Source organism: Eumetopias jubatus, unplaced genomic scaffold (assembly GCF_037043125.1).
Source record: "Eumetopias jubatus isolate StellerSeaLion01/CBP00866 unplaced genomic scaffold, mEumJub1_p1.0 scaffold_5, whole genome shotgun sequence".
Lineage (NCBI taxonomy): Eukaryota > Metazoa > Chordata > Mammalia > Carnivora > Otariidae > Eumetopias > Eumetopias jubatus.
Window position 1 is genome coordinate 88,478,205 of NW_028274811.1, and position 25,697 is coordinate 88,503,901.

The window sequence follows — 25,697 nt, forward strand, 5'->3', positions numbered from 1 at the left end:
AATCAAATTCCTTTGATAGGGGCGCCTGGGTGGCTCAGTCGTTAAGCATCTGCCTTCGGCTCGGGTCATGATCTCAGGGTCCTGGGATCGAGCCCCACATCGGGCTCCCTGCTCGGCGGGAAGCCTGCTTCTCCCTCTCCCACTCCCCCTGCTTGTGTTCCCTCTCTCGCTGTGTCTCTCTCTGTCAGATAAATAAATTTTTAAAAAAAATTCCTTTGATAAATTCTCATGGTACTATGTTCTTTAATGTTACAGCACTTCCATAATTAATATAAATGTGTACTATATTCAAGACTTTCTCCCCAATAAAATTTTAGGTTCTAAGAAAGTTACACTATGTTTACGCCTCCTTCTCGTAGTCCTTCTTCTATCTTCCCTACATGTGAACATTTCCTAAGATATGGTGCTCCTCCCTCTTCTGACTCCACACCCTTTTGACCACAGAGATCTCCTTACCTCATAACTTCAAAGCCTTTTATCCTCAACCCTAATCTCTCCAAAGATCCAGTTAAGCATCTCCAAGTAGACCAGTGGTTTTGCAACATTTTGTGGGTTGACTGCAGCCCGCAGCAGAAACATTTCATTCGGCAACTTATCACACACACACATACTCAACAAGTAAGTTTCATGAAGTAATACTGTCATTTTATTTTTTTTCCTATTTGATTTCACTTAAAAAATATTTTTCGGGGTGTCTGGGTGGCTCAGTCGTTAAGCGTCTGCCTTCGGCTCAGATCATGGTCCCAGGGTCCTGGGATCGAGCCCCGCATCGGGCTCCCTGCTCAGCGGGAAGCCTGCTTCTCCCTCTCCCACTCCCTCTGCTTGTGTTCCCTCTCTCTCTGTGTCTCTCTCCGTCAAATAAATAAATAAAATCTTTAAAAAAAAAAAGATTTTTCATTTAATCTCAAGACCCACTAACAGGTCATGACCTGCAGTTTAAAATACACCAAACCAAGTATTCCCAGATGGACATTTCTCTACAATCTCAAACATAATATATTTATTTCCCAACTCATTTCTCAACCGAACATCCTTACTAAGAACTATGATCATTCTCTTAGTCACTCAGGATCAACAGGTTAGAGTCATTTTGGATTTCTTCTTACCCAACAGTTACTGAAACCTATTGGTTCTTCCACCACAATGGGTCGCCACCCTTCCCATTCCGGCCATCATAGCTCAGATTTTACCGTAACTTGGAATACTACAATAGCCTTTTCAGCAGGTTCCCTATCTCCAGAATTTTCAAATAGAGGTGATCTATGTTCGAATCACAAACATCAGGGCAGAAAGCTCATTCACCTCTTTAGTTCCAACAGAGTAGCATGTAAGGGAATCAAATGGATGTGCTTTCATCTACTCACCAAACTCCCTGACTAAATTTTAATTCAGCCTGCCTCATATTTCTAAAATTCCCATTACAATCCAGAAACCAAACTCTGGCTTCGTGAAATGGCAGGCAGACTCACCCACGTCAGCAGTGACCATAGTGGACTGGTTTTCAGGGATGGAGACAGAGGTCTGGTCTTGGTCCATGCTTCGAGAGTCTTCGTTGACCTCATGCTGACTCTGGCTGAGTTCTGATCGCAGTTCTGAGTACTCATCTTCCTCCCTGAAAAAAAAAAAAAAAAAAGAAGAGTCAGCTACCACTGACAGAGATAGAAGACAAATTCCTAGAGAACATGACTTCTAAGGACAAGAAAGACATTCAGAAAGAAAACAAACAGATCTACTACCCCTGCCCACCCTCCTCAGCCATATGGACTAGGACTCTTTTCAGGCCAAATGAACAGTCACCTCTACGGTTCCTGTGTGAAACTGAAAGGGTCCTGGGTCCACATACATATCCATATACTGAACTAGATCCATCTAACAGCCTACTAGAAACTTTTTTGCTTTTAAGATTCCCTGAAGAAATTAATTTCTTCAACCCCTCAGATTCTGACGTGAAAAAGAACCCAAGACCTGAGAGCTGGTCTGAGTACTGAAGCTACAGCGAGCGAAATAAGCAGGAGTCTGGTGCACAGGGATGTCCCATCCCATCACCTGGAGGGCCCCACTGGTGGGCTTTCTCCTTGGAAGAGGATATAAGGAGGTTTTGGGGCAGGAGCTACTGGAAAACCAGCACCTTACCTGTGCACATCAACCTGGATGCTTTGAGAGGTGTATCTGGTAAATACCACACTTACTTTCCCTAAAGCAAGTCAGTGGAGTTACAGGATAGGAAAAGAGGATGGGGAGAGGACAAAAATGGACATTGGATGAGTGCACGTCACTCAGTGGTCTGTTCCCATCAGTCAGTACCTGTAACAGGAAGTCAACTCTTAAATGCTGCCATGTTGCATCTGCACACACACACACCGACCCTTCTCAGCCCTACACAATCCCTCAACCTTTGCTCCCTGAACTAGCTATGGTCAAGTCAAGGAAGCTTACAATTGTAGTACGTCTTTCAAAGCACAGGCATACCTCTTCCTCACACCACCGCCATCACTACACATACAATGGACACGGACAGGGAGAGGGCAAAATCAACCTGCTGTGAAGCATTTGTTTTACAAGTGAGCCAGAAGAGAAAACTGTCAGGGGATTTAATTGAGGCCGCAAAGCCCACGAAAGTCTGTGTAGAAAAGCCAGGAAGAGAAGTCCTCTTGGTTTGGCATTCACTTGAAGTTGTGGACACCAGTGGGGCAGAGAGTCTACAGCCTTGGGTTTGGGGTAGCCCAAGATGGTAATGGGTGATCACTGAAACTTGGGGAAGAGGCAACTGCCATTTTAAGCTGGGGAGACACATCTATAAATTAGAGAATGTGAAGAACTTCCCAGAGTTCCTAGTTCTCTCAAGAAATCAACATCCTCCCAGGAAAGGAATTCAGCTGAGCCCCTGCTTTATAAGGTGTTTTTAATAAAAGCCATCCAGAAATCTGGGGAGACTTTTAACAGATATTAAGCCCCCAGACATGCAAATTATGAATTAGAATGGGAGTGGTGAAGGCAAAAAATATAGGTTAATGTTCTATGAATAAGTTAATTATTAGACACCTGCAAAGCTAACAATAATTAGGTTTAGGAATGAAAACAATTAAAAAGTACCTTAAGAGTAGACTTTTTGGTCTAGAGGGTAATTGTGCCCTGATACATCAGCTCTCCTTTCAATCAGCACTTAAAAATCTGATTTTAGTTAACAGGAGGTTTTGTGTATGATGAATAAATTACCTTTGTTGCATGGCCAATGTAATCAGCTTCAGCTTGGCTGAGACTGTTTTACAGCCAAGAAAGCCAGATAAATGCTGCTGTATCTCTGGTATAAATGGCATTTTCAGAGTCGTTAATAGCCATTTTAAACCCTCCTGGCTTGGCAGGTTCCGAAACACATAGGACCTGTTAAAATCCCATGCTTTGTATGGAATTACTTCTAGGGATTATTAGGATGAACTTTATACAGCAGTGAACAGGGAAGGGCTAGAAAAAGGAGACTGTCGATTGCAGGGGCCATTCCTCACTGAGGTCAGAGCACAGTCTGAAGGACAATCACACTACACTAGAAGTGTCATCTTAGGCAAAAGACTTTCAGGGTCATGAAATGCAAACTAAGGATCAGTGGTCAATGTATTCAAGCACCAAAATAAGAACAGGAAAGCAAAGACCACCTGGATGCTGTCTTCCGGGAGTCAAATGTGTTCACAACTAATTCTAACCCAAGAAGCACGCTGTGTGTGGACGCAGGAGGAGCATCCGGGGCCGCAGCTGAGTAGTAGCCAGGGAAGACTTTCGCGATGGAGCAGTGCTCCAGAGAAGTCCCAGGCAAGTAGATTTTAGGTAGGTCACAAGGGTGGAAGGGCACAAGCAAAGGCTCAGAGGTGCCTCTGAATGTGAATGAGATGGGAGGGCGGGGAATAAGTGGTCGGTATTGCTGAAACCACAAGGGGTGCCCGATGGAAACCACGAGGCTGGAGGGGCACTCAGGCCATTTTGATCAGAAGGAGAACTTACTGTATCGAAGGAGGCAAATCATTAGAGTTAGACAGGAGGAACAAAAATAAGATGATGAAGTCTAGGAATTCAGGGAAAGAAGTAAGTGTTGCCGAGCTCTCATATGGAAAGAGAGAAAAGAAGCAGGGGGGAAGTGCCTAAGGTCTGTGTTCTTGACCCCAAAGGGAAGGGCTGAGCTGAGCACACACAATTCCTGGTTAAGATTCCTCCTTATGGTAATTATAGTGAGCATTATAGTACAAAACAACTCGTGCAAACCAAGTCAATAATAGTGAGAGGCAGAAAGGAACCTTGCAACATCAGGCAGGGTTCTGTACCACAAAGGAAGAGGTAGAAAAAATGGTTAAACTGAACCCAAATATTAAAGTGTGTACAACCCTTTTGTTTCACCCACTGACTTTGGTTAAAAAAATTCACAGAGTTGCATATCATTATCATCTCCTGAACAGCAATACTGGCATCATTCCTAAAAAGAGGCTGGAATCTGGGACAGAGAAAGAACAAAAGCCAATTCTCATAGGGCCTTTTGTAAGCAGACGGTCAATCTGTGATTGCAGTGTATGTAGAACATGCGTGCTCGGGGTTCTCTCTTTACTGTGTTATTCGGGAGCACCAGTTCATCCAGAGCAATGGAACAAGAAGTCAAAAAGCCTCTACAAATCCCAGCAGTTTTACACAAGTAAGAACATGAGATGTGTTTTCAAGGCTGCTCTGTGCAGTAGGAGTCCCCTGGCTGGTAAAGAAGTCTAGCTACCACCACAGCATCAGCATCTCAAAGTGACTTTATTGCTTGCTTCTTTCTGTTGTGTATACAGTAACTCTTGGCAAATGAAACTTATCCCTTTGGGGGAAAAAGGATCTCCCCAAATAACACCACCTGCTAATGCTGGAGATGAGAAGGAAGAAAGCATGAAAAGATCCAAGAAGTGATCATTTTAAGCCAAACAACAACAACAACAAAACAAAACAAACCCCAGAAGCTTAATCGACTGATAAATGTTGGTAATTATACACTATTGTGGTAGTTTCATAATTATGGAATTACAAAGTGCTCAGGTGTTTCTCTTTGGAAGATAAAGAATCATCTCACAGGATTCTAAATGTACCTTATTTCATTCACCTAGAAGCATTTGTGAAGTGCTTCCCAAGTTGCTCTTAGAGTGGCAATGATTAGTGCTTGCTACGAGCTTAAACGACAAAACAAAAGAAAAACACTCCCAAGGACGCGGCATTAGATTGTACCCACAACCTACGTAATGAGCAGTGGCTGACCAGCAGAGATCTTAGGGTTCATCAAAGCCGGGATCAATACCTTTAATTTACAAATAAGACCACTGAAGCTTCAAGAGGCTAGTGATTTAACCAAGATTCTACAACTAGTGAGCAGTACAGCCTCTTTCCTAAATTTAGGACCAATGAAACAGCAGTCAAATATGGTGATCTAAGGAGAAGATTTGGTTGTTGTTGCTGACGATGATTTTTAAAGATTCCTTCTCATTATTGGCTAGGGGTGAAATGATCTTATCTGAAAAGGGAAGAGTCAATGAAAGGCTAATTCTTTTCCCGCTTTCCAGACCTGAAGCTGAAGTACTAAGAAATCAGTAATATTTGATACAAATATTACTTCTTTAGCAATCCCCATGCCTATTCTATTGTGGCGTGCACATTCATGCCTTGTCACTGGATTGATGGGTGAACAAGATCCAGATGGATGTCTGCCTGCCTTGGCACCTGTCAGTCAACTATGTCCAGCTAACCCAGCCTACCTGACCCTGGTGGGGGTTTGTTGAACTACATTCTTCCTGACAAGTAAAGGCAGACTTGCCCTGAAATGCCATCATTCTTTTAAAGAACAAAGACTTTTTAGATACAATGAGGAAATGTATTCCTTTCAATTCTCTTAAGAGTCTCTAAAGCAGGAATCAGTGGTAAGTCCTGATTCTTTCTGTAATTCCTCCTCTTATTTTTCCATCTAGCACAAAGGAAGACAGACTCATCCATGAATCTTTTGGTGAATTAACTGGGCAAATGGAAAGGTCAGGCTCATGGTGCAGGTATAAGATTTTAGAGACTGGATTACATTAGAGTAGACGGGACTTTGCATATTATCTTTGTTGCCAAATGAGCATTTTGCAGACAAAGCAGCAGAAAGGTGAAGTGCCAGTGCAGAGGGAGGTAACTCAAAGGGGGAGGGGTCAGGGCTGCAGGGCTGCAGCCCTTGGAGGTGAAAGGGGAGGGGAGAGCCTAGGGTAAGAGCCAAGGCTGAAGGTGAATCTCAGGGACAGAAGATACAGGGTCCCAGAAGTTCAAGAAAAACACACCAAGAAGGGAGATTTGGAAGCAAATCCTGCAGAAAGGGACCAGACACAAGAAAAGGTCCCTGGATTTTTCAGTTAAGAAGTCATTAGTGATTCTAAAAAAAGTCTCTTCACTCAGGCTGCTGCTGTAACAAGACACTGTAGACGAGCCAGCTTAAGCAACAGGATTTTATTTTCTCTTAGTTCTAGGCTTTGGTTTGAAGTCCAAAATCAAGGTGGCCGCATGGTCAGTTTCTGGTAAGGGCTTTCTTCCTGGCTTACAGACGTCTGCCCTGTCACTGGGTCCTCACACAGTAGGGGGAGTGCACTCCCATGAGCAAGCCCTCTGGTGTCTTCTTCTAAGGGCGCTCATTACACCTACCATGCAGTCCCCATCCTCAGACCTCAAAGAAACAGAAGTAGCTCCCAAAGGCCCCAACTCAAAAAGGCCATCATATTCAGGGGTAGGGCTCCCACATACATATGAATTTTGATTTCGGGATACATAATTCAGTCCTTAGCAAAAGGAGCTTCGGGAAACTGTTGCACTCAGAAGCCAGACAGCAGTGGGCTAACAAACAGGAAATGAGGCAGAAAACATGACTACTCATGAGAGCTGGCAGTGAAAGGATGATGTTATGAGAGTAGCTTTGGGGCAAAGAAAATAATCTCCTTGGGGGTGCTGGGGGGCTCAGTCAGTTAAGCATATACCTTCGGCTCAGGTCATGATCCCAGGGTCCTGGGATCGAGTTCCGCCTCAAGCTCTCTGCTCAGGGGGAAGTCTGCTTCTCCCTCTGCCTCTACCCTCCCCCCCCCTCCCGCTCGTGAACGTGCTCTCTCTCTCAAATAAATAAATAAAATCTTTAAAAAAAGAAAAGAATCTCTTTGGGAAACAAAAGAGCTCATGTTTAATTTGCTTAGAAATCCACCCCCCCATTCCAAAGTGAGCTACTGATGTATTTTTCCATTTTCCCCATCCCATTATATAATCTCTCCAAGTCAAATAAACATTAAAAGAAGCCACTCATAATATACAGTTAAGTGGAAAAGCATATATTACAAAAACATTGCTTGCTATATGATCCAATTTATTTAAAATATTCATGAGTAAAATTTTTTAGAAGGCCATATATACAAAATGTCCAGTGCTTATTCCTAGGAGATGGGATTTAGGATGCATTAGGCAGGGTTCAGTTAGGAACATAAAACTACACTGGATGTTTCAAGTAGAAGAGATTTAATTTAGGCAGTTCCACGCTCGCATAACTGTTGGAAGGACCAGAGAAATGTGGGTGGAGGCCACCAGGAGCTGTCAGATTTGCCATCGCAGGCGTGGACCCCTCAAAGGTCAGCAAACTGACGCTGCCTTCACACCTGCCCACAGCTCCTGGCTCTGAGGTGCAGGACTTCATGCCCATGAAAGCCTCTGTCAGCTGCCTCCATCATGGCCTGAGGAACAATGGCTCCCACCTCCCTTCTGCTTTCCAAACCCATTTGAAGGCACCTCACTGGCAGAACCAAAACTGTCTCCAGAACCCAGCTATTAAGGCAATCTGGGAAGCAGTCCCAAGGGTCCAGCCTCTGATTCTGGGGAGAGTAGACAGAAGGAGTGGGAATGGTACCAGGTGCTAGATAACATGTCATAGGCCACCCTCTTTGGCTACTCAACAACCATACACAACCTCTCATACACCCTGAAATTTCCAAATTACAAGAGCAATGACACCAAGCTTCTGCAACCATCCGTCATTCAAATGTGAATGATTCACCTTCTCACCAAAGTGGGAGACGCTAAGTCCCATCCGTTATTGTATCCATTGTCAGGTAACCACTTCTCTTCTAGGCCAGTGGCAAATCCTCCTAGATATCATCTCACCTAACCAACAGATAAGTTTCACCAATACCAGCTCACCTTGTATAACAGGAGAAATTAAGAAGATAAAAAAGGAATTGTATACACAAATAAGCACAGAAATATGCACAGTCTAGCCGTCCTTTCTGCAACTGGCCAAAAGGCTAGGGTTAATGTTTCTAATCTTCTTCTTCCCTAGGAAATCCCTATTTCCTTTGTGTTTGGCCAGCACCTTGGTTGGTTCGAGCTCTTCACCGAGTGAAATAATTAGCAATCTTTATTCCTGAGGGACTTGGTCCTAAGTGTGTACACCTGGCACCCCCAACTTGGGATCAGATTGCTACAGTCTCCAAGCAAAGTAAGACTAGCTTTATCGGACAGGGAGGGGGGGCGCTTCTGCAGGACAGGGGAGTTTACAGGAGTTTGTAAGGCTCTAGGTATCCTGATTCATGGAAACCTACCCAAGGGTCTCGATTCAAATTCTCACCATTTCTTCTTTTCCTATCAATGCTTCATTTTTACCTAAGAGATCTGATATGGCTGTGAATTCAACTTACATTGGAATTCAGCCACCTGCAGTGTCTGATTCTTGGCTGTGTCAGCCCTGTGGCTACAGGAGATGGGAGAGTGTCTTCTAGGGTGGCCACAGAAGGTCCCCGTTCTGACTGTGACTTGAGATAAAAGTTTACCACTATGAGATTATTTTTGTTTTTACTTAAGCAATTTAGTATTGCTTACGTATGGATATATCATAGCTTACATAAACTATTTCCTTACAATTATTTTTCAGCACTTCCAGTAAATTCCTAACTCAGGCCCAAACTAAAATGACAAGAAAATCTGTAAGTACCAGCATTGTACCTGACTGATGTGACAATCTATTCTCTACACCCTGGATCTGCGAGGGCAGTTGGAGTTCCTCCAAGGTGTCTGGCTCCCACCACACTCAGTCTAGCAAGCATCTCAGGACCTGAGGGCAAACCAATTTCCTGGAGTGCTGGGGGCAGGAGACATGCCTTAGCCGAGGAGGTCAGGGGACCAGAAGAGCTTTGTCTTCCTGGCCCACATGTCTGCATGGCCTGCAGGGAGTCCCCTTAAGGAGGGGCCAGCTCAGTTACATAATGAAAACTGGCAGAATTTAATATGACATCTGCACAGACACGATCTCCTTTAAATAAAAGGCACCAATAAATGTTTATGGTCAAGAAGTTCACTGTATTTTAACACGAAGCAGTTTGGCCGTTACATTCAATTTAAACATCCTGCAACTGAGTTTTCTAGGTGATGTGTGATGCTTTTTTTCCACAACTCACTGAGCCCGTTTGCCTCACCTTCTCAAGTGTTTAAAAGTGCAACATGTTTTAATGGAAATTACAAATTTGCCAATGTACTCTGTCAGCCCCCTTTAAATCTGCTATAATCATTTCTTCGGTCTGAAAAATTCTTCTCTGCTCATGCGTTTCTAACCTACAATCACTCTCAAGACCAGGATACAATTTCAAGGCCTTGAGGTTCTAAATTGGAATATGGAATTTACTGTGTGGCTCCAGTTTAGTGCAAAGTTTCCATGATTTTGCCCAAAAAAACAGAGGCCCATCAGTTCCCTCATCAAATAACCCTGTCATTACTATCTCAGACTTGGAAGAAAATGCACCCGAAGTTTCTTCTAACCTGGGACTTCTAGAGGGAGAGTTTAAAGTAGTTACCTCTACAACTGCCCTGATTGAGGCTTGGACAAACATTCAGTGAACAAAGCCCTCTTTCTCCATAAAGGTAGGTGACAACCATTTGCTTTCCTCAGGGCGGTTCCCTGAGGACAGGCAGGAAGATAAAAGTTATCCTTGGCTAAGTCACTCAAAGAGAACCCCTCCTCTGAACAGCAGGGCAGATATGCCAATTAAGGGCTGCATGCAGGAGCCTTAGGGGTTAACTGATTGATGAGGAAGGCAGGACCCCCAAGAGTCACTTTCATGGAAAGAATATTAAGTAAAAGCAGAGAGACTGCGGGTTTTAACTCCACCTCTATCCTCTGCTAACTAGAACTTCAAAGTAATCCCCTAATATTTTTAAGCCCCAGCCTTTTTGCCAGTAAAATGATGTATCCAATCTTGTTCCCTACCCCAGGAGTTTGTAAGAGGCCACATCAATGTTGGTAAATCAACTTCAGGTGAGCTCTAGACGTTAGATTATCTAGAAGCAGACATACTGCTTAGTCCTAAGCTACATTCAGAGATCTCTCAAAATTCCCAAGGGAGGCACACAGTTTGCACATCGAGAGCAGACCTGGAGGATTCGAGAGGTGGTAGGGATCCTGGGAGGGAGATGGAGGGGCGCCCTTCACAACTCGCTAATCAATCAGTTCACCCATTTCTGATTCCATGCTCTTATCAGTAAACTGAGGATTACAACTCCCACCCTGGCTACTTTCCAGGGGAGCCCTCGTGACAATCAAGATGAGAACAGAATAGTGGAGGGGAAAGGGCATGGTTAACAAGGTAAAGAGAAAGTAGTTCTCAACTGTAAAAGTCTTAGCTGCAAATAAAACATCATTATTATTCATCGGGATGACTTCAACTCCAAGAGCCAGGTTAGAGCCCAGAGGGGCAGAGAGAAAGCCGCGGCTGGGAGCTCTCTACCTGATGGTGGTGCCTTGCAAACGGTCTATCTTCTTATTGAGCTCAGCAATGATGCTATGGAGTTCCGTGATGCGCTCCTCGTACCGAAGCGTCGTCCGCTCCTGGACATCCTCATGTTCTCTCATGAGGTGGGACTGCTCACACTGGGATCAAGAGAACAAGACAGAAGTGCCAGTGAGTGGGTGCACCTATCGATGAGTGATGCTCAATTTTATGGTCTCAAACCACCACAACCTCAATGTTGAACATGCTCCCAATACACAGAGGCCTGCACATTGGCCAGGGATCCCAGAGGACACAACAGCAGCTGAATTTTATAATGCACCCACCCCCGCCACCCCCATGGACAAAGTCTTTGCCTTTGTAGCATTCATTCTGTCTTTGGGGCAAGTCCCTCTGCCATTGCTCACAACCTTTGTGGCATTATCCAAGTCTCTTGCTTTTCCCTCGCCAAGAAGTAGGCAAGTGCCGGAGCTGGATCCATCAGACACCTTCTTTTGGGAAGGCGAGTCTTGAGTGAACGGACTTAAGATTGCATGGAGTTCACTCACTTGACTGAGGGACCTGAAAAGATTGTCCCTTAGTTCCCGATATCTATATCCCAGAGCTTCCCTCCACGTTCCCTTATGGCTGTTCAGTTTTCCTTGTACCAATTCATTCCCTTTTTGTTTTTTTAATTTTTATTTTTTTAATGAAAATGAATTTCTTTATTTTTAATTCATTCCCTTTTTTGTTGACATTGCCAGCGTATGTTTCAGCCGCTTTTCAACCAAATAATCCTAAGTGGTATGACAACATTTCTTATCCGGCTGGTTATCTACAGACTTCATTCTTTCCAATATCCTTTTCTACCAGATTCAATTTAAACATCCTGCAACTGAGTTTTCCAGGTGATGTGTGATGCTTTTTTTCCACAACTCACTGAGCCCATTGACTATGAACTCTGGAAAGGCAAGAACCAGGTGTTTTCATGATTTGGCCCTAACACCTGGCAAACGGTGGCTTGCTTCACTGTGGGCGGCGATCTAGTAGCGTTACGGAATGAATCAGTTGCAATATATCACACTGTCAACAAGACTGCTTTGCAGAAACAATGACAGAAAAAGCTGAGGTGCTTCCCTTACTCAGCATTTGAGGGTCTAAGAGGCAGCAGATGCTATAAAAACATTTTTGTAGCTAGAGTTTAAATCCTAAGGAACCTGTTCATCTCCTTCACTTCTCTGCCCCCTCCTCATCGCCACAGTGCATTTAATCTCATTTGCATAACAATAAAATATTCATCAGCGATGGAACAAGGACTCTAGCTTCTGTCCCTGTCTACTGCATTCAGCCCTGATTAATTTCCTGTCCAGCTGAGGAATTTTAATTTCATTTCAGCGAGGTTTTCCTAATGCCAAGAGCCATATGTACTTGCTAGCTTTGCACTTTCAGGGCCGGTGGCAGACGGGCAAGGGTAAGACTTCTCACCCAGCACGTCCAATGTTCTCCTCCTTCCCTAAATCTGTTGCTTCCCATGGCGTAACCCAGAAGCTGCTGGGCAGGGACAAATGCCTTCAAAGATAAGCACAACACACTAAGCCCAACGCCATACTGAAACGTAAGTACGCAGGAAATAAGTCTGCTAAATATGTTGGTATATATCAAGGCAGAGACCACACCTACAAACCACCTTGATCAGTATTAACGTGGTAACTTCCTGGGGGCTGCTCGGAGCTCCAGGAACAAGACTGGAGGCAACAAGGTTGTGGAGGCTATATTGCAGTCCTTTGTGAGATAGCTGCTTTCAGAGAAATAGTGATGCGAACTTTTGTTCTCAGGGACAACCTGCAGCATCAAATAACCTCCACTCAAGGTCCAACACATGGGAAGTACGTGGAAACTGAGGCAAGGATCAAGGGTGAGTGAAAGTCACATCTACAGGGAGGCTTTCCTGAACAGATCAAAACCCTAACAGGCCACAAATACTCTTTCCATGAAGTTATGCCTTTTCATCCACAATCCATCATATTTTACAAGGAACAACAGAAGTCCACAAAATGACAGTGTGTCACAGACACTATGTGTCAATAAATGAAAAAGGTTCATATTCTTCTGGAACATACTCACAGCAGAATACTGTTTCTCTCCATCCCTGCAAAATATCTATGAGCTTTTGTTATTAGTCTTCATTCCCACCTTCAAATTGTGTGTGTGTGTATAGTATGTACATGTGTCAGTGTAGCTGGCACTCTCATGAAGACCACCAGTTTTAGATTTTATAATAATTACAAGATAATGCCCAGCCTGACCTGGATCTCGTTTATGCCGTGATTCCTACTGCACTGCCATCTTGCGGGCTCCTCCTCTTTGGTTTTCCATATTCAGCTCTCTGGGACTACAAATCACCGTGAAATGGGGCGCCTGGGTGGCTCAGTCAGTTAAGCGTCTGCCTTCCACTTCGGCTGTGATCCCAGGGTCCTGGGATTGAGTCCCACATGGAGCCCCACATCGGGCTCCCTGCTCAGCACAGAACATGCTTTTCGCTCTGCCTGCCACTCCCCCTGCTTGTACTCTCTCTCTCTCCCTGACAAGTAAATCTTTAATAAGAAAAAAAATCACTGTGAAATGCTTCCCTTTACAAAGTCAACAACTCTCACTCTCCTTTCTCTTTTTTTAAAGATTTTATTTATTTATTTTGACAGAGAGAGACACAGTGAGAGAGGGAACACAAGCAGGGGGAGTGAGAGAGGGAGAAGCAGGCTCCCCGCTGAGCAGGGAGCCCGATGCAGGGCTCGATCCCAGGACCCTGGGATCATGACCTGAGCCAAAGGCAGACGCTTAACAACTGAGCCACCCAGGCGCCCCCTCCTTTCTCTCTCTCTCTCTTTTTTTTTTTTTTAAGATTTTTATTTGTTTGAGAGAGAAAGAGTGCACATGCGAACAAGCACCAGCAGGGGAAGGGGCAGAGGGAGAAGCAGACTCCTCGCTGAGCTGGGAGCCAGACACAGGGCTCCATGCGGGGCCCGATCCCAGGACCCTGGGATCACAACCCAAGCAGAAGGCAGATGTTTAACTGACTGAGCCACCCAGACGTCCCTCTCACTCTCCTCTAATTCCCCACTTACAGTTCCTCCTTCACAGTCTTTCAACAGCCCACCACCACCACCAAGGCAGACCAGAAACTGCAAAATTCACTTAAAAATGAAGGTGTGAAAATATTCATGCAAGAAAAAGGCACACAATCTACTGATAATCACCAAGACAACTCCAGGCATCCCTGGTGACTGCTGTGAGCTGCATAACAGGTAAGATCTGGGGGGGGCGGGGGGGGGCAGAGGAGCGGTGCCCAGGTTGCCCGGGACAGCAGATGGCTGATGCCCAGATAACGAGAGCATGCTATCTGGTACTGTACTATCTTTGCCCCTGCCTGTAACTGGGAAGTCTGCCTGGAGGGTATGAGTATGAACAAGAGACAACAGGAAGCCTGATGATTCAGACAGAACAGCACTTGTAGCTAAAAGGAGACAAAAGACTCATAATGTATATTTGGAACTTGGGGTTCAATTGGGAGTAGCAACAAGAATATATCGGAGGAAAAAAAAATTCTTAGCTGAAGGCAAAGATATCTGGTTTATGTTCCTATATTTTTTCCACAAGTATGGTTTCTTAAAATAGTGGAAAGCCTCTATAATTTAATTCTTTCTAAAAATAATAGATATATCTTGATTTCCCATAACATTTAAGATACTGGGCTGAGTGACACACAGTGGGGTCACTATGACATGTCCTCTGAAGGGAACTGCAGTCACAGCTTCTAGGTGGAATTCTCTGCAGGAGAATAATAAACGTGGACAGAAATGGGGGGTGTGGGAAGGAGAGATGGTAGAATGGTACCCTGGGGATTCATTACACAGTGAAAAGAGAACACTGGAAAGTATCAAAATGCCCTGCCTCGCAGCACCTGGGTGGCTCAGTTGGTCAAACGGCTGCCTTCAGCTCAGATCATGATCTCAGGGTCCTGGGATCGAGCCCCATATCGGTCTCCAGCCCCATATCGGGCTCCCTGCTCAGTGGAGAGTCTGCTTCTCCCTCCCCTCTGCTGCTCTCTCACTCGCGCTCTCTCTCTTTCAAATAAATGAATAAAATCTTTTAAAACAAAACAAAACAAAAAAACGCCCAGCCTCAAGGTGGAATGGATGGCCTGAGAAGACACTGCCCAAGGGTCACCTGTACAAATCAACATCCCCTTGAGATATCACATTAAATAAACACTCTTCACCCATTCTGCGCACACTGGTCGTACCAGACAAAGATAGGTTGAAGTCCTATCTCCCCACCTCGGGGCAGGGCGAAGTGGAGCAACGGGGCAGGAGAAAACAAGTCATCACCTGTGCGAGCCCGAGGAACCCAACAGAACACCCTTGTTCAACAGCTCCCGCTGAACTGCCCAAGACCAACCCCAGGAAAAGGGCACTTCAGTGCAGGAAAAGTGGAAGATGAGCGGCGGCGCCCAGGGCAGACAAAGCCATTCTGCACATGATCGGTGCATTCCTGTGCTGGCAAGTCCCGCATCTGCAGGGCTGGTCTGTTCAAGTCATGCCCGATTTTATGAGCACATTCCACTATCGTGACTGACCCACACCTCTCACCACCCTGAATTTTCATGACTGGTGAGAGCCTTGTTTCGCCTGGGAGGGCATGTGGCTTCAGGTATTCTGTTTCACAGGGGCACAGGCAAGCTCAAGCTGGATACCGCACCGCCATCTAAGAGTCACCTCTGGGCAGGCATCCCCATAAAGCCTCAATAGAGACGGTCATACAACAATGACAACTAAACAGGAAAAAGAAATATGGCTTCTATGATTACTCCTTAATGTTTGCATACATTTTTTGATCTTTAAATTACAAGTTGAAGTACTTTATACACATTAAAAAATGATAGATGTCCATTTTTCATAATTCATTAACAAAACCCTTTTTCCAATGGTGTTTGTTTCTCGCCAGCATGTACACGGGGCTCTGCCAGGACCACCATGTGGGGTGTGTGTCATGTAAGCATCAGCACCCCTGGTAGCCAACAGGGGTATTCGTCAAGACTCTGGTTCACCTCCATCCACGCACATGGCAGGATAATACTTTCTCTCCCCGTCAAAGCTAGATATAGCTATGTGACTTATTTTAGCCAATGAGGTACAAGTGAATTTATAACACTTATGCCTAGAAGCCTTTAAGAGCTCCTTCAGGATTTGCTACATTCCCTTCCCTGGCCATGGCTTCTGGCAATGGTCCAGAGAGTAGAAGTCTCATCAGCTTAGGAGGCTGGTTGAGGACAACGCAGGACAGTTTTCTGCCGGCCCTACTGCGCTCCTAGCAAGAAACAAGAAATAAATCTTTGATATGTTAAGCCACTGAGGTGGCTTTAGGGTTATTTATCACTGCATGCTCTGATGATACAACCATTTTACAGATGAAAACAAAATGTAAAGTGACTGATTTGTTATATCCTAGGCAACAAGCAGAACCCTCTGAAAAACAGTCTGATCTGTATTTACTCCATCAAAGGGTAGACACTGCTGTAGCCACCATCTTCTCCCCCTACTCCCTCCCAGCCCCCTGACCTGCTGGGTCTCCCCTGACCCAACTCTGGTGAACTCCAGGAAATACAAATATTATGCCTTCCAATATCAGATGAAGGTAGGAAACCCACACAACTCTCTCCTCAACCCCCTGGAGCACGGAAATAGAAAAGTAGACACAAGGGGTTATAAGACAGGGAATTCTAGGTCCCTCTGGTTCCCATCAAGCCAGCTTTAGCTGCCAAAGTCAATTATTCAGCGACAACTTTCTTAACAGGGAGGAATGGCAGCTTCTTCCAGCAAAACTTACAAGTGAGGGATGATTTTCTTCTCCTCACCATACAGAAATACCCCACATAATATCAGCTGAACAAAATAAGAAATTGTCTCAAACAACACGCTGCCACTTTTTTCCTATTAGCACAGGGAATTGCATCCAGGGCTCTCCCTCTTCCCAGCCTATATTCAGTTTTTGACTGATCCTACATTACAGCAAAGAAAGCAAGCCTGTGGTTGCAGCCTCTTGCCTGCCATGAATTTCTGGAGGTCAGAATCACTAGGGTTTCTCCCACAACTATAAACAGTCAGTATGAAAGGCAAAGAAAAAAAGATTGGGATCGGATATGATGAAATTTTGTTTTTTTTTCCTGAATTTTATCTGGCACTTAATATGTACTCTGAGCATTTTCCCTAGGTTTCAGCTCTCCTATCATGATGAGGAAGCAACTTTAAAATCTATATAAATACCTACGTCTAGCCACATAACTTGGTGAAATTGCCTATATGCAAAAATGTTTAATAAAAACAAGTGGTATCATTCCAACCACCAAGAATCCCTCTGCTATTGGTTCAATCCTGGGATAAAGCCATGAGTCAGCCTTGAGACAGACTGGTCTGAGAACTTGAGCCCTTGCTGGAAAAACCCTGTGCAATGTGGTGATGCTAAGGTATGGTTTTGTTAATGTTCTTCACTGGGTTTTATCTTACTCCACAGAGGCCACTGATCTTTAATCTTCACATTAGTCTCAGCTGTCAAACCCAAGAGCATTATGAACTCCATTCTTGAAAAATGCAATGCCATCATTAATCTGTTAACCCTCTCAACCATCCTGGTGAAGGGGGTCAGCACCACTCCCTTTTAAAACATGCAAAGAAGTCACGCTACTTTCTCAGGGCCACACTGGATTGGTCTCAGTAATATTACCATCCTCATTCTAAGTCCTTGCCCAGGTTCTCCCATGGGGAAGATGGGAGGAACCAGGCCAACTAAACAAAGAAGCCCAGCACAAATGGAAATGCCCTTGATGAGCAAAACAGCTAGTGCAATTTACCAAAGAAAAGTAGAAACTACTTGCAATTTACCAAAGAAAAGTAGAAACAAGTAAAAAGGTATGGAGGACATTCCTGACAAAGAGAATACATCCAAACTGTACCTTTAAGTATCTCATACAATGAGAAAGCACCAAGAAAGTGCTCTCTCCATTACATTTAATGAAAACTATTTATGTTTTCTTCCTAAAAGCCAAGAGGTAGAAAATTCAGACTTGCTATCCAAAGATAGAGAGCTTAGAAATAGAAAGTGTTCTGTATTACTACTGATTGAGTTCAAAGGGATTCATAGGATTCATAAGCTTGTTTGAGATATATCATTCTATAGCCCTTAAAAAATGCAGCAATTTAAAATTGTTGGTACTCAATAAATAGCAAATATGCTGAAAGCATCGAACCAGTACTATATGGAGTCTCTGCCAGTTTCCTACAAGGCTGTTCCCCACAAGTCTGCTTAATGTTGGTGCCAATGCATGCATGTGTCTGTGCACCTGTTTGATGGGGATGGTAGGGAAGTTTAAACCAAATGGACCTGTGCATCATGCCCCACCCACTTTGAGAACCCCTCTGGATACTAAGGGCAGCCTGGGCAGCCTAAAAAGATAATACGGGATTAGTATAGTTGTGGATTCCCACAAAACCTGGATTCAAATTCTAACTCTTGGTGTACTTTACAGCCACATAATCTCAGGCAAGATACTCAAATTCCTCAAACCTTTATTTCTTCACTTGTAAAACAGCAACATTAACAGTACCTGCACCAGAGGTCATTATGAGAACTCCCGAAGATAGAGCAAACAGAATGCTTGGCACACTGCCTGGCACAAAACAGAGCTAAAGAAGTGTGATTATCACTACTGTATACGCTAACAGTGGTGTTGTTAATCAAATCCCCCAGGAAGCTGTGATGAACAGCCTCCAATATGCCCCCAGTGATCCCTGTATCTCCTTTGTGTGGTACCCTCTCATTGAGCCTGAGTGAGACCTGTGACTGGCTTCTAACTAATACAATGTGACAAAGGTGATGGGATGTCACTCCCATGACATTAGGTAAGATTCTGTCTTATTAGCACACTTATTCTGGAATCTTTCTCTGCACTGACGGCCTTGAAAAAGCCAACTGTCATCAATCCTACAACCACAAAGAAATAAATTCTGCCAAGGACATGGGTGACTGAACTCTTCCGAGGTGAGCCTTCAGATCAGCATTCAGCTCTGGCCAGCACTTTGACTGCAAACATAAAGAGAACCCAGGTACGCCATACCTGAGCTCCTGATGCACAGAAGCTATGAGTTAATAAACGTGTGTTAAGCCAGTAATTTTGTGGTACCTTATTACACAGCAATAGAAAATGAACACAGAAGCACTTTACCTTCCCCATCATGCTGATCTAGTCTCCTTTACTCAGCTTTTCCCTTCCCATCACTATTCTCAAAACTCTACTGCAGGTTGACCTTATGACCATGTATAATGAACTTTTATTCAGCTAGTTCCAGTGTCACCATTAAGAATCACTCAACAGATGTTGAAGCTCTTTTTGATTATTTCTGATGAATACAGCCACCATTTACATTTTAGCTTAATCATAGCTCTGTAACATTTAGAGAGCTGGTAAAACTTAGTAAAGCCAGAGAGCATAAATTTATGCATGAACTTGCTCTTCCACAATCTGGTCAAGCCTCAAACATATGAATCACTCACACAGGAAGCAATGGCACTGTCATTTCATTGTTCTTGTTTTTTCTTGCATAAATCTCATCTTTATAAAAGATATGAGACTGGTGAGTCTGACTTTTTTTTTTTTTTTTAATTCTCTTTCCTGGGTCCCAATATCTGCACTGGAAAGACATCTCCATTGAAAGGAACAGAGAGTAATTTTTAAGTATATTTAGTGTAAGAATGCAAACAGGATAGGGTCAATGAATGGCACTATGATGTAAAGGGCCACCAAAAATTATTACATAAGAATGCCTTGACCGTAAGTTAAAAAGTTTTCTATTATCCTCTACCATCCTCTGCATAAGTTGCTCTGTCCTTGTAGGCTTAAATTTTAATAAATACCCTCCTGGTCATTTAAAAAAAAAATCCAAGACTACAGTACATGCCAGCTTCCAGTTAAGAGCTTTCACAATTTCTTTCCTCTTAAAAAATAGTCCCACAGGGGCACCTGGGTGGCTCAGTCAGTTAAGCATCTGCCTTCGGCTCAGGTCATGACCCCAGGGTCCTGGGATCGAGCCCCGCACTGGGCTCCCTGCTCAGTGGGGAGCCGGCTTCTCCCTTCTCCCTCTCCTTCCTGCTCATGCTCTCTCTCTCTCAAATACATAAATAAAATCTTTTTTTAAAAAAAAAAACCCTTACAAAACAAAACAAAAAAAGGCATTAAAAATGTTTTAATACACCAGACCCCACTACTGAAACATCATATTGTTATCTTTCCAGCTTTTCCTATCACATTTTTATTACTCTTATAATCAGAAGGAAAATATTGTAAGTTTTCATCCAAGTAGAAACTGAAAGTTTTTGTCAGTACAACATCCTATATGAGGAAAGAACACTGGGGACCTTGTCTTGGCTCTGGTGCTAAGCTACTCATTTGACCTTGGGTAAGCAAGGTAACCTCTCTGGGATGCCTGACAAATGTGGAAGTAGACGATCTCAAGTATAAAGGGTCTCTCCTCCCTACTCAAACAATCTACGATTATGAGACATGAGTTTTCAAAACTTTCCACAGGTCATCTAGACCAAGGACTGTGGCAGCCTGGTTTTTAGAGCTCTCTGAATTCCCACATAAAAACAGAGCACCTTACTCAACAGAACCAAATGCTCGGAGACAAGGTATCCTCTTGAACAGCAAAATACAAGCAAGTAAGGACAAACACACACCATCCACAAGCCCAAAAGGGTGTCTGAATGGGCAGAAGCAGTGGAAAGCAGCAAGGCTGGTGGACGTGAGAACTGGAAAACCCCAACATAAACAGTCAGTATAGGGCACCTGGGTGGCTCAGTCGTTGAGCGTCTGCCTTCGGCTAGGGTCATGATCCCAGGGTCCTGGGATCGAGTCCCGCATCGGGCTCCCTGCTCGGCGGGAGGCCTGCTTCTCCCTCTCCCACTCCCCCTGCTTGTGTTCCTGCTCTCGCTGTCTCTCTGTCAAATGGATAAATAAAATCTTTAAAAAAAAAAAAAAACTACCTCCACCTCTTCTTTAAAAAGAAAAAAACAAAAAACAGTATACACAGGAAAGTGAGGAGGGCCCACTGGAAAAGAGAGGCTAACACTAAGAGGGATTCTGCCTGAGCTGAGAGTAAATGAGGAAGGGGCCCACAGTAAGATCTGAAAGAGCTAAAGCAGGTAGTCCCTGGGAACTCTCAAGATTGGCCCCAGGACTTGCTTCCAGGAGGAAAACCTGCTGACAGTGGGATCAGGATTGAACAGTATGGAGTAACAGAAACAAAGGAAGAAACAGATCCAGATAGAAGTAGGTGAGGGGAACAGAGCCAGGGTGTGTCAGAAAGCAGGCTGCCATATTTTTTTTTTTTTAAGATTTTTATTTATTTGAGAGAGAGAATGAGAGAGAGAGCGCACATGAGAGGGGGGAGGGTCAGAAGGAGAAGCAGACTCCCTGCCGAGCAGGGAGCCCGATGCGGGACTCGATCCAGGGACTCCAGGATCATGACCTGAGCCGAAGGCAGTTGCTTAACCAACTGAGCCACCCAGGCGCCCGGGCTGCCATATTTTTGACAAAGTGAAAACAACAGAAGACTAAGCTTTATGAACTTATAAAGCCATCTTAAACCCTGCCTCCTCAAAGTTCAAGGAAACTATTTTTCATATAAAAATGAAAAATGGAGAAGTACTGACATCAAATTCCATGCAAAGCTATAAGAAGGAAGAAAAAAAGAGAATATATGCCTATATACCATGAAAGCATAGCACAAAATGGAACATCCCACCCCCCAAAAATCCCAAACAAAGCCCACTATTTCAAAATAAGTTAAAAGACTTTGGAGATAAAATGATATAAGACATGAAAAAACATAATTCAGAATTAGAAAATTCATACGATAACAGAACACAGGAAGAAATAGAAATAAAATAAAAACTCATTTCAGGAATACAAACTAAACTAGAAGGCACGCGAGAAGAAATAAACCCAACATATAATGCCCTGAAAGGAACAGAGGATGAACAACAGGAAAATCAAGTAAAAAAGGAGAGACAAGATGTGGGTAGTGAGATACTGAAAACAGGCAAAAAAAGATCTAACATACAAAGAATAAACATCCTTGAAGAAGAAAATCAAAGCAAGAGAACTAATATTAAACATTAATTTTTTACAACTTCCCTGAAATTAAAAGATTAAAAGAGATAATCAAAAGAATACCCAGCAAACCTCAGACTATCAAACCAGAATGACTAAGATAAAGAATTACTCTAGGAGGGGCTCCTGGCCGGCTCAGGCAGTGGAGCGTGCGATTCTTGATCTCGGGGTTGTGAGTTTCAGCCCCACGCTGGGTGTAGAAATTACTTAAAAATAAAAACTTAAAAAAAAGTTGCTCTAGAATTACTAGACTTAAAAAAAAGAAATAAAGAAAAAACATGCCGTGGACATCTAGAGTCAACGTCCTGTGAGGCAAAGAAAGCTGTATGATCAGACTTTGGGGACCACACTCTATGCCAAAAGAGAATAAGGAAACGTATTCAAGTAAAGAGGGGCCAAGGGCTTTCTATCCAGCAGAAATGTCTTTCAAGTACGAAGGGCACAGAACAGACATACTGTTAATAACGAGCAAGAACCTGGTGAAGATTATTCCGAGTCCTCCCTGAGGAATCTACTAGAAAATCCACTCCAGGCAATAAACGAACAAATAAACGGAGGAACACAGACATAAGGACCGTGGTGAACACTAACTATATCGTTACTTAGAGAAGCCTAAATGAGGACGAGAAGGGGAGAGGGCAGGATGCAATGGCCAGATGGTCAGGCAGGTGGATATAAGACAGCTGCAAAAAATGGGGAGTGAAGAGAGCGTAATGCAACAACAACAACAAATTACCTTCTTCTCAGGAACCGTATCTGTTATGGCAGGAGTAATATTACTCTGAGGCTGTTCATAATATGGAATGAAGCAAGTAAGTAATTATGGAATATTCTAATTCAATCATCCTCGGTAGCATTAAGAACCACGACTCTGTGTGTGAAAGAAAGGCGATACAGATAAAATATAGAAGAAGCTAGGTAAAAACTATGCTGTAGTCTGAATTTAAATTGGGTCTATTAGTATGAACTCCTAAGGTATTTTATCTTAAAAGTTATATGTACATGCAGAGGTAGATAAATAAGGAAATAAAGAATTTCCTGGCTACGTCTATAAAAGAGGCCTGAAAAAAAATGACCAACCTAGAAGCCATAAGCACTCTTGGCACCCAGATTGTGGTCTTTTTTTTTTTTTAAAACTTCTTTTTTTTTTTTTTTTTAAAGATTTTATTTATTAGAGAGAGAGAATGAGAGATAGCAAGCACGAGAGGGAAGAGGGTCAGAGGGAGAAGCAGACTCTCTGCTGAGCAGGGAGCCCGATGCGGGACTCGATCCCGGGACTCCAGGATCATGACCTGAGCCAAAGGCAGTCGCTTAACCAACTGAGCCACCCAGGCGCCCCAGATTGTGGTCTTAAGATACTATTTTCTGCTGAGAGAAGTAAGAGTTACTCAGAGAGCAGTTACTGCCAGATTTGGGGCAAAAAATATACTAGTTGAGTCTGGACTAACTCCTGGGCTCATGTCAAAAGACTCAGAAGCCAACCTGAGGAAGTTCACTTTGGCCAAAGATAATACGAGTTTCTGTAAGGAAAATAGTTACAGTGGAATGAAAACCCAAATATATTTAAATCTGTAATTTCATAATAATAGTTCAAAAAAATTATTGGGCAATTTCAGAGGATCATAGGTAATTTTCTTGAAAAATGTTAATAGATGAAGAATTCTGCTTTTCCTCGACGAACCACTGTTTCAACAAATCACAGATGATGGGAGAGGTCTCTATAAAAGCATTCCAATTAATGAGAAATGGTACAACGGCAATATCATCATTTGTAAGTCCTAATAAGTCAGTGAATCAATGAACATAGGCACTGAGTATCAACAGCTGCTAACATCACAGAAAATGAGACAACCAGACATTATGTGCCTCCTGGTAAAAACAACAAATCCCCTCTACAGTCTTACCAAAGGGGCCAGACATGAATTGACTGAGCCTCTGGGTCCACCTGCCATTTTACAGGAACTAAAGGGGACGGAGGAATGTGGTCAGCTGTACGGTGAGTGTATAATCAGCAACATCCAGACTGTAGGGAACTCCACAAGTCAAATGGCAGGTTTCTAACAGATTAATTAAAAAGCAAACAAAGAATGGAAGCAAAACCTATAAATTAAGAGATTCAAAGGAAACCCAAAGTGTTTCAATGAGCAAGACTAAACTCCACTATCAAGGGACATCTAAACTTCAGTGATAAAGTGTAAAGAGACAGGAAAAGGGACTAGAGGAGTCACGGTGGTGGTCACCTTGGTGGGAGGGAGGGTGCGGGGACGGGACATAGCAAGGACCTCTGGGATGGCTGGCAAGTCCTATTTCCTGACCTGGACGGTCCTTATGAGAATGTTTGCTCATTACCCCGTAACTTGATTGGCCGGAACTCCTCGATCTATGTTTTATTTTAAAATAAAAAATACAAGAGTTAAAAAAAAAAAAAAAAAAACTCCCCAGATCCCTTACCTGCGCCTTGGCTAATTTCTTTTCCAGAAGGTCTCGTTCCCGCTCCGTTTGCTGCAGACGTTTATTAAGTTCCACTATATCTCCCTTGAGTGATGCCAGGGCTGCCAAGTGGAGCTGTGGCAACAGAAAGAAAGGAGCGCAAGGTTAGATCCTTTGGCAGAAACTCGTTCCTTCCCTGTAATTAGTGTGATCATATAAAAAAACAAAACGCCTCATCTCCAAGGGGTGCTATTAAATCAGGTGTCGGACAGGCAAGCCGGGTTATGTGGTCACTGGGAGAAAACTCACGTGTGGGCAGCAGGACCTAATTTCGGTGGTCACATCAGGATAGAGAGCAAAGCCCTCCACTCTAAGGCCTTTCCCTCGGTTACTCAGCAAGGATGAGATTAATTGCAGGTGTGGGGCCGTGGGATTCTCAACCCGAGCAGCAAGGAAGGAGAACCACATCAGCTTTGACCTTTGGCACATATGAAAGTTGGACAGGGCAATTCTATCACCCATCCTGCTACGTGTACAGACAGACCATGGGGCCTAGGATTAAGAAAAACTGGGAGAGCTCATTTTTTTTTTTTTCAGATGGTCTCCCCTTAAAGTTGGTCCTTTATTTCCTTGCCAGCTCATCTTTCCTCATTGTCCCCCAGACAGACTAGATTGCCCAGATGCTGCTTCTGGGCTAGCAGGCTGACTCGCAGGAACAGAACCAGAACTCTGATAAATGATGCTAGGAAAAGACACACCAAGAATCCCTCCAGATCTCTTTCCCCAGCCAACTCCCTCAGGTTATCTGGAGCTACAAGGAATGTTCTTTAACACATTAACAAGGGGTACCCTGCACCTCCAGGATCTCAACGTGCTCAACTTCCGAGCCTAAAACCTGAGCTTCGGCGGCACCAAAGCTACGCCATGTGCCTTTTGTGGCTTTTCAGGCTAATGGGTGGAGCTCAACACCGAGGTCCCAGAGCAGCACCCTTCAACCTTCTTTGCCCTCTGAGTCACTGCTTCTCATCTGTCTTCACTGTCAGCTCCAGGGGGAGTGCAGACCATTCCCTAGCCGAATGCCACACTACATTTGGGGGAGTGACTAGAATCAGAACAGACCCTCCCTCCTGAGAGGTTTTTAGTAGCTTCTGCCAAGAGAGTTTATAAAATAAGGAGTGAGCAAATAAACATGATCTTTAAAGATGGACATGGTACGACGGTCCACAGTTCAACTTTGAAGATTTTAATTGCAGGTTTAGAAAATGCCATGTGGGCCGGTAGGCTTG

The 25,697-nt window shown here is 43.8% G+C and overlaps 1 protein-coding gene across 3 annotated transcripts in view; it reads right to left on the reverse strand.

Annotated features, from left to right (window-relative positions):
• MCC (MCC regulator of Wnt signaling pathway) overlaps positions 1–25,697 on the reverse strand; it is a 388,904-nt gene that overhangs the window by 80,629 nt on the left and 282,578 nt on the right. For all 3 annotated transcript variants that reach the window (XM_028102838.2, XM_088023429.1, XM_028102839.2), the window contains 3 exons: positions 24,433–24,546; positions 10,779–10,921; positions 1,470–1,612 (listed from right to left, as the gene is read on the reverse strand). In XM_028102838.2, coding sequence (XP_027958639.1) covers positions 1,470–1,612; positions 10,779–10,921; positions 24,433–24,546 — 400 coding nt within the window. The remainder of the gene's footprint in view (positions 1–1,469; positions 1,613–10,778; positions 10,922–24,432; positions 24,547–25,697) is intronic.